Source organism: Solanum lycopersicum, chromosome 4, assembly GCF_036512215.1.
Source record: "Solanum lycopersicum chromosome 4, SLM_r2.1".
Taxonomy (NCBI): Eukaryota; Viridiplantae; Streptophyta; class Magnoliopsida; order Solanales; family Solanaceae; genus Solanum; species Solanum lycopersicum.
The window spans coordinates 17814773-17824152 of NC_090803.1; the positions used below are offsets into that span (position 1 = coordinate 17814773).

At 35.3% G+C, this 9380-nt stretch overlaps 1 protein-coding gene across 1 annotated transcript; it reads right to left on the bottom strand.

Moving 5' to 3' along the window:
- Window positions 1-287: 287 nt before the first annotated feature.
- LOC101265816 (caltractin) lies at window positions 288-9097 on the bottom strand. The gene is made up of 7 exons (XM_004237221.5): window positions 8550-9097; window positions 6262-6382; window positions 6133-6169; window positions 5939-5966; window positions 4541-4693; window positions 4333-4435; window positions 288-635 (listed from the first exon to the last, which is right to left on the bottom strand). The coding sequence occupies exons 1-7, from the start codon at window positions 8562-8564 to the stop codon at window positions 571-573; spliced, it is 522 nt and encodes a 173-aa protein (XP_004237269.1). The 5' UTR covers window positions 8565-9097; the 3' UTR covers window positions 288-570.
- Window positions 9098-9380: the final 283 nt, after the last annotated feature.

Consider the following 9380-nt stretch of genomic DNA (forward strand, 5'->3'; position numbering starts at 1 on the left):
TAGAAAGTTCATAAAAAAAATTGAAAATATTAACAGAATACAAAGATAAGAAAATATAAAATTGATTACAAATAAAAGAAAGTATAAAATTAACTTCGAACACATTTTTTGCAATTACCTGAAATATTTGAAGGCACAATCCGGAGGGTAATGACAAAAATTCAGAAATAGTGTGAGAGCAATGGTGTAAATAAAGAGGGAAAAGAACCATTTTGATTTGTATATATCTTTATACAAATATATCTTCCAAGTTAAATACAAAACCAAGGGTAACACCATATGTCAAATTATGTTGAATAGCAGCTGCAAATTGGAAAAAATACAGCTGAATTGTAGCTATGGCATTTAATCTGAATTAAATATTTGCTATTTCATACAATTTTCCCCATACACAATTATGTCAAACAAGACTAGTAGTTGCTTGCTTACAAACTTAGATAATACACATTCCATAATTAACTGGGTACAGACTACAGACTGGTCGTCCATTTTGATCCACAAAATAATTATAATATATTAGAGTTGGTAAATATATACCCTCCGATTTATCTGGTGCAGTAATGAAACTCCTTAATGCCCGAAATTGGTTCTCCTCATCATTCTCATGTAGTCTTCAACGTTAACCTCTCCATCACCTGCAACATTTACAACCAACAGTTCCTCAATAAATTACTCCAACATGGAACAATAATCCAGAAGTAGTGATGCAAAACTAGGAGTTACATCCATATTCTGCAGCACCCAACGAGAAGTTAAAAATACATTAGTTCATAAAAGAGAGAGATGCACACTTACAAAAGCATATTCCAGACACTAGACCTCAATGTCAAAAGTGCAAAACTAGAGAATAATAATATAATAATAATAATAACAACAGACAAGACTACAGGGATGTAAAAACAAACACAAGCCAAGTCACGGCATGTCGATGAACAGTACAGGAGTCATGTTCACTAATAAAATGAGTAGCCTGGAGATTGGTAGTCCTGCAACATGTAATTTTAAAAAGTTGACCATTGTTTATTGTTTTCAGATAGCTATTCCATTATTAAAATGTGTGCAGATCCCTCAATCGCATGGAATAGTTTGTCATCAGAGGATGCTAAATCAACAATAACAATTCAGCACTCACTTGAATATTTAACCTAGTACCAATTATAGGAAAACACGTACTGAAACTGGGCCCCAAGGGTTCAGGTGTAGTGGTAAGAGCGCAGTGTGTTAGGAATGCACCGCACACATCAGGGATTCAAGCTTTGCAACTCACACAAGCATGATTAAGTAGGGAAGGATAGGAATGGGCCCATTATCTAAACTTCCAAACCGTGCATCGCTGGTACTCGGGAATTTCTTGGTAATCAAAAAATTTATACTACGAATGGATTGTTAAATGAAGAAGGGACTACCTACCAAATCATTAAAAGCTAACTCCCTACCAATCTTTAAAATCTAGAGGGGTTTATTTATCCCCTCCAGATTACCCTGATTCATTTCTGAACTATGTCTGCTCCCTGATTCTCAATTAACAATGTAAAGGAGAGCTGACCTTTGGCTACTAAGCTTTTGTAACTATTATGCATCTACTTGATGCCTGCAATAGAACTAATATCATAAAAAATGAAGAAGGGACTGAGAAACTACATGGTACTGGTTTACAACAATCATTTCAGGATTTTTTTTATTTTTTAATTCACACAATCATTGGAACCCTAAACGAGAGAAGGAATTGATATTTAAAATCAGCAGAGTGCACATCGTTTGTTATAGATGCAATTCCCAACAAGCTAAGATTTTACTGTATTATCTAAGAGAACTAAGGGGATAAAAAGCATTATATAGACTTCCTCTTACTACATAGTTTGTAATATCATCCTAAACAAACTAGTAGGTGTGGCCAGTGTTTTGGATGGCGAGAGGCGACAAAAGGGGACAAGTCACGAGGCGAGGCGCACGCCTTTTTGAATTGAGGCGCCAATTAATACCAAAAATTAAATAATTTAATTGCATATATAAATATCCAAAATCTTAATAGCAATAACATATATTAGCAAACATTTCAATTCAAAAACTAACAGTAGATATTGAAAGATCTAGAACTTGAATGAACCAATAATTCAAAATACTCTATTAAATAGTATAGAACTATATTAAGAGGGAAGAAATAATTATAGAAGAATTAAATTATTTTTAAAAAAAATATATAGGTCGTGAGCAGCAGAGCACTTAAACATAACAGAAGAACAAAGCACTCAATTCACACTTCACCGCCAGTCAACCACTAAAAATAGGTCTGAAAAACAAAGCAGCATAGCCACACTGTTGAAAAACATAGAAGAAGAAGAAAAAAAGGGAAGAACTAGAAAGAAGAAGAGATTTGGGCAAGTCTCCAGGGGTCGTACCTGAACAGCAATCGCGTAAGTCCTACCTGAGCAGCGCGTCGCGATTCGCGAAAATCATGCAAGTCCCTAGGAGTAGCGACTTGCGAAACATGAGGAGAAGAGAGCAGTCGCAATGCCTAATCTAAGGTGAGTTTGCAAAAATACCCCCAAAAAACCCTAATTTTGGCTTTTAATTATTAAATCTGACCTTTAAAAAAAAAAGGCGACGCCTATTGCATCACCACGTCACGACGCCAGTCGCCTTTTGATCACTATGGCACGCTTTTTTGAATTCACCACGTCTCGCTGAAAATAGGCGGATAGGCCTCGCCTCACCACGCCTCGTCGCCAAAGGCGAAAGGCGCTCGCCTTATAAAACACTAGGCGTGGCAAAATTGACCCAAATCCATATAACCCGCTCAATATGCTAAACTCAAATGGGTTTGGGTAGGAATGATTTTGATGATGAAGTGTTTTGGGTTATGTCCGAGTTAAGCCTTCAAAAATCAACAGCCCAAATAGACTCATGGCGATGCCTAAACATGACACATGAAAATGTCCAATCTTAGCCTATAGAAGCGAAGATTCTATGTGCCAAAAAAAAGGAATTGACGCCTCCTTATTACCAAAGGCTTCGTTTGGAGAACAATACAATGTTAGTTATTTTGCTCTTCATTAATTTAAAACAAAAAAAAATTACATGATCTTTATTTTTCCTTTCTGAGATTACTTGATCTTGTTTAGCAATATAGTCAAATTTAGGATGGAGGAGAACATTTTCTTTTGTACCAACACTCTTAGACAACTTCGGTTGTTTTCTACGTAGACATACCAAGAGACATGTTAATCAGATAAGAACAGTTCAAATGATCCGAGGTTCCTATATGAAAAGAATGAAACAATTGTTGACAAACAAATTATAGAGTTCATAGAACCGAAATCATTTTTAGCAAACAAATCTTTGGACGAACACAATCTTTATTGTTGTTTTTGTAATGCAACTTTGAGCAATTTCCTAAGTTTAATCGGGATCTATTAATTAAATTTGTTACTTTAAAAATAGATACTTGATAAATTACATGAGAAAGTTATAACTAGCAATGTGATCTTCACAATATAAACTAATTTCATTTTAATCTAGTCAGCTAACACATAATTCAACTCTTGGGAAGCAAAAAGGTAAGAAAGCCTTTTCCAACAATCAGAATAGTTCCTTTTCGGACCTAAGCAAGACTTTCTGTTAAATTTGAAATATAAATGAAAAGAACAAAATATATTTTTGGTATCATATTGCCAATTTAGACTTGATGTCTAACCAATAATGCAATCAAATCATCAATTCCATCATTCCATAGGTCTCTTCTATTAGATGGAGATCCACGGGAATCATGAAATAAAGTTTGAAATGGAAAAATTTTGAGTCATGTTGGAAGAGTAGGGTTATAAGTTATTACCCATTATTCATTAATGCCCATCTCAGTCGACTAACTTCGGGCTGGTTGGGTTATGACCCATTTATCATTTTTAGCCCATTTTGACCCGAACAAATTCAACCCATGTCGGCCATTTGCCACCAATAAATGGTAATATATAAAAGATATGGTAACAGTTTTTGGAATAACTAGGTCTTTTTAGGAGTTTGAGAGCTTCAAAGAAAAATATCTTACATACCAACTATATTGAAACCCTAGGCCTTTGGTCTAGAAGTAAGAGCGTAGTTTGTGAGGTGTGGAGTAGGAACACATCACAATTTCAAACCCTACCCCAGACAAATGCATAGTATCTAAGTGGAGAAGGATAGAGGGGCAATTCCATTATCCACCGAGTTTCAAACCGTGCACTACCAACCCTTAGGGATTCTTGGTTATCAACAAAATAAAAAAGACCATATATATTTTAACCTTAGAAGCACAAAATCCACAATAGGAATACTATGAAATATAGCCTAACTTACGATCACGATCTGCCTCTTCTATCATTTCCTGGATTTCTCTGTCAGTAAATCGCTCCCCCAACTCATCAGCGATTCTTTGAATGTCCGCAAAAGATATTTTCCCCTACATTAAAATGCTTTAATGATTAATCACAAGCCAAGAAAACAATTTAACTGTATGGAAGATAACCAAAAAAGTAGAAAGCAGGAGAGTGAAAAAAGCAAGCACATTTTTATCTTGATCAATAATGTGAAATGCCTTCATGAGCTCTTCTTTAGTGTCCCTTTCTCCAAACTTGGCAGTCATCATGTGCACAAATTCATCAAAATCAATTGCACCACTGCCATCCTTATCAACTTCTGCAATCATTTGATTGATCTCCTGCAATAACAAACACACTAGCTTTTGTTGAACCTTGTTTAGAAATGTCGGTTGCTTAGGATATTGATTCCCTCAAGATCAACGCAAGAGTTGGTGCTCCTAGTTGGATTAACGAATTGAGATCTTTGAGTATAATATACCCTTGGGTTTCTATTAGTTTCCTCTTTTTGCGTCTATCTATGTAGCTTACTTTCTTCTCTTTTGATTTTCGCATTATATTACAATTTCTCTTGTGATAATTACATCACTGGTATTAGAGTCGAGCTTAGTATCGTTCCTACAATTCGAGTCTTGGGTTTGTTGCTACCAAAAGAAGTGTTCAAATTCGTTTTGGTGAAAAATTGCAGAAATGGGGTTTCTTAATTTGTCTTGTTTGAAGTTCCCAATGTTGTATTAGGGTTTGCTAACCTTATTTGAGTCTACAGCTGAATTTGAAAGGGTTTAGATCACTATTGAAGATTACACCATTGTTGGTGGAAGAAGCTTTGAAGAAAACTAAGTGGGCTTTGAACTTTATAAGTTTTGGCAAGAAATAGGGTGCTAAAAGTATTAGGGTTTGTTCCCATATATACAAGAGAGCTTGTATCTCGAATTTCGTGCAAAAAATCTAGAGGGTTTATTTTTGGGTCTTCATAGTTGTTCTTGAAGAACATTCAAATCTTCAAGAAGGAAAAATTTGAAAAGGAAGAGTTTGACCCAAAAAGGAAGAAAGAGAAGGTATAAAGGTGTTTATCCTTCCCTTTGTAAGGATTCTTATGTAGGTACAAGCGTAATGAAAGGAGGAACACATTAAAGGTGCAATGGTAATATTCATACTATTAAAACAAAGTGTGTATTTAAGTAATTAGATTATATACTAGTGAGATTATTGTAAGTTGACCTTAAATAAGAGTTTTGGTCCAAAGGGCAATCCCAACCCGACCTCGATCAAGCCTAAAGGGCTTATATGGATCGGGCTTATAAGCCCTGATGTTAAATGGGTTTGAATAATTATATCACAACCCACCCCAATAACGAGTTGGGTTGGGCCGACCCCATGGGCTAAGCTCGTTTTCATGGTCTAACCATAGGTAATAGGACAAAAACTAACCCATTGCATCTCATGAGTTCAAGTGATATGCTTCAAATACTAGTACAACTATTGTTCTGATTCAATATCTTCACTGTATGAAATATGTTGTTAAACAGAAATAAGCAGTAGCATATAGTTATCAAAAACAAATATATGAACTAGCATATAAATACCTCTTCAGTCGCTTCAAAACCCAAAGCCCTGTAACAAATGATAACAAGTTTTTATCAATAAAAATGAAGCGGTAACGGCACCACAGACAAACAGGTGAAAGAAAGTAGAGGATCACAAAGACACAAAGTCAAGTTTTTTGTTGTTAGTCAGACATCCAAGACGTTACAAGGAATGGCAAAGAAGTATCACAAACCTCATAGCAACATTGAGTTCTTTGGCATCAATGGTTCCTAAAATATGTTGCAAAAATTAACAGTCAGCAAGAATGTTAAGCATCAAAAAACTATATCTAGTATGGATTCCTTAAGGTTTATTTTATTACCAGAGTTGTCTGTATCAAAAAGCTCAAAAGCCTCTCTTATTTCTTGCCTTTTCTGTTGAGTTAACCCCTGATTACGTCCTCTAGGTTTCTCTCTCCGTGATTGACCTCTGTAAAGGCTTCCCTGTAGGAAGACATGATTCAGGTGAGTGATATGGACAAAGATAAGGAGAGAGGGAAAACAACAGGAGAGAATCGAACAAGTAGAAGAGAAGTAAGAAATACAAATTGAAAAAGGAACACATAGCACATAAATTTGTGAACTCTTGATTAATTGCAGCTTCGTGTTCTTAATACATCATACATTACAATTATTACAAACCATAAATAACTTTAAAACAAAAATCTGAAATAGCTTTCCGAGCCAAAACAGCCAATCTTTTCCACATTCTAGGCAACTTCTAAACTATAACACCTCGGTATTGGGAAAAGGGGAAAGAACTTCAAGGTTTGGGCTACTTGGTGAGTCCTCAGCCCCGAGGACCTCGTCACCTATGTTATATTCTTCTATGCCTTTAGTTTTCTGATATTGTATGTGGTGTATAGGTACGTCCCAACAACTTTTGATGTACTAGATTGGCTTATCAAGACTATGATGTCACTTCTGCTTTTATACCAAACTCTTTCTCTATATGATATTCTCTTACTATTTTCTATTATGTTGTGTTGTATGCGTGTCAAGTTGCTTGTGTAGAGTCTCTCGGGGTTATACGTCATGTCATGTCTAGGATCTACTTTAAGTCATGATATCAACTCATCCCAATGTCAAACTATACTCTATGCCAATGTACAAAGTTTACTTTAACCCTAAGAAAATGGTATTTGCGTATATGAAGCAAAGGTTTAGTAATGGCAATATCAATCTAGTGATATCCAAGAGTTAAATAGAAGGGTAAAAACCAGAAGCTAGCATGCCTTTGGGGATGAATGCATATGCACATGATATCATAGGTGTTTAGAAACCAACTGAAAAGACAGAAATTATAAAATATCTTATGTCTAGTATTTGTTAAGCTTACACAAACCAACCTTCTATTAATTGACCCTGAATTGAGGCATAACCAAACAGATCTCAAGGGCATTGTGTTTAAGTAGTCATTGCTTCAAAAGGACTTATAATTAACAAAAGAGAGAAATGGTTCTCATTTACATAAAAAAATATTTTCTTATAATTTGAATGTATTAAAAGACATCACTCAGATTTCATCAAACATATCAGGAAAGGAGAAGATAACAGGTCAAGACGAAATGAATTTTATGAGCAGACCTTATAAATATAATTAATCTAATTAGGAACTTGTAGGAGAAATCATGCCACAAAATACAGTCTCGGACAAGAGGCAAGCTTGACATCCCATGTAAACATATAGTAGGCACAAGTTTAGCACTTTAGACAAACAACCAAGTTTCACGGTACACAAATGAGATACAGAGATCCGTTCAGCATACGAATATCATCAAGTTCAGGGGCTTGGAAGCACATATAGGATTGGGGGCACTTATAGGGTCAGGATTACATACATGGATGCTTCCATAAAATGCCTAGCACGCTTGAGCTTTCAAACAAGTATAGATAATGAAAATACAGCAAACTAACATATTAAGAATTGAAATGACTTTGATGGAAACTAACCGATCAAGAAGGAACAGTCAGGATAACAATAATATGTGACACACAGTGGTTCAAGCAGCACTATCCAATCCCCGAACAGGGCCATAAAGAAAGAAATTGCTTCTAGTTTTCAATTTAAAAGATGAAAGTTTTACCAAAATTCCACATGCTAAGGACTTCAAATCCATGAAGAAAAGCCTTTTGTTGCTATATTTAAGCGTTAAGAATCAACCCGAGGATCACATTGATCAAATTTACCATATTTACTTGAAAGGGGAAAGAAACAGATTTCCATGAATTGGGTTAAAAATTGGAAAGGAAAGGACCATTTAAGACTATCCAAGTTAGTTCCAACTTTCACCAGAAATGATGAAAATTCGACAAGCAACACAATGACCCACATATTTGATATTCTAAATCGACATTCTTTGTTGGTTCATGCATTCTATACACTGATTATACAAAAAATAGTAGGCACAATTTGAACAGCATATAACAAGCAACACAATGATCGACATATTTGATGTACTAAATTGTCATTCTTGTTGGTTCATGCATTCTATACACTGATTATACAAACAAAAATATAGGCAGAATTTGAACAGCATATAAGAACCGACTACGAGCTAAACTGATAAATTTTTTGTTGTTTTTTTCAAAGTAAGGAACAAATATGGACCTCGGCTATAGTCATCACGGATCCGTGGTCCAACTCACACTCGAACACGAACCAGCAAATAAGAGAACACAACAATGAAATATGATAGTGATCGCGTAGTATTAGCTATTGGTGTGTAAATGAGTAATTATTCGTGTATGAAATGGATGGGGAGACAGATGGAAGATAGAAGACGTAGGTGATGGAGATTTGTTCTCGACGGCGAGGAGATGAAGATGGGGAGGATCAGCTGCGAAGGAGATGGGAAGTGGCTCCGGGAAAAGGGCAAGAGAATGATGTCTCGCTGGAGCTTGACGGGTAACGGAGAGATAAAAGAAGGTGGGAGGCGGTCGTTCACTGGAGTGGAAGACGGCAAATATATTAGGGTTTGGGGTGTGGTGAGATTATAAGGAGAAGAGATGAATGCGATGATCTAGTTCATTGAATAAATCATACGGATTGATGGATGAGATTAAAAATGGAGTTATAGAATTTCACAACATTTATATAAATTAGTTGAAAATGAAATAATAAACGCTACAATTGAAACAAAATGGAAAGGGCAGACTATTATTTATTTCCTTGAAAAGGTATCTTAATAATTGAATTTAGTGTAATTGGATGTAATTAAATTGTTTGGCCTATTTGAATGATAATGTAATTACTTTAGTTCGAAGATAATTGATTATAATTGCAGACCTGGTTTGTCATTTTAGAAAATTGTGTGAAATTATTGTTTTGTCCCTCTCGATATCGACTCCGAGTCTATTATAATTGAGTTTCGAAAATTGGATAAAAATTTGAGTATAAAGTTAGAGTTTGGTAAGATTTGAGTTTGAAAGACTAATATTG

Bases quoted from the DNA above. Each gene is read 5' to 3' on its own strand.
- LOC101265816 (XM_004237221.5), bottom strand. The intron at 4,694-5,938 runs GTATTTATATGC...TTGTTATTGCAG, and splicing joins GTTTTGAAGCGACTGAAGAG to GAGATCAATCAAATGATTGC. The intron at 4,436-4,540 runs GTGCTTGCTTTT...ATTTTAATGTAG, and splicing joins TTATTGATCAAGATAAAAAT to GGGAAAATATCTTTTGCGGA.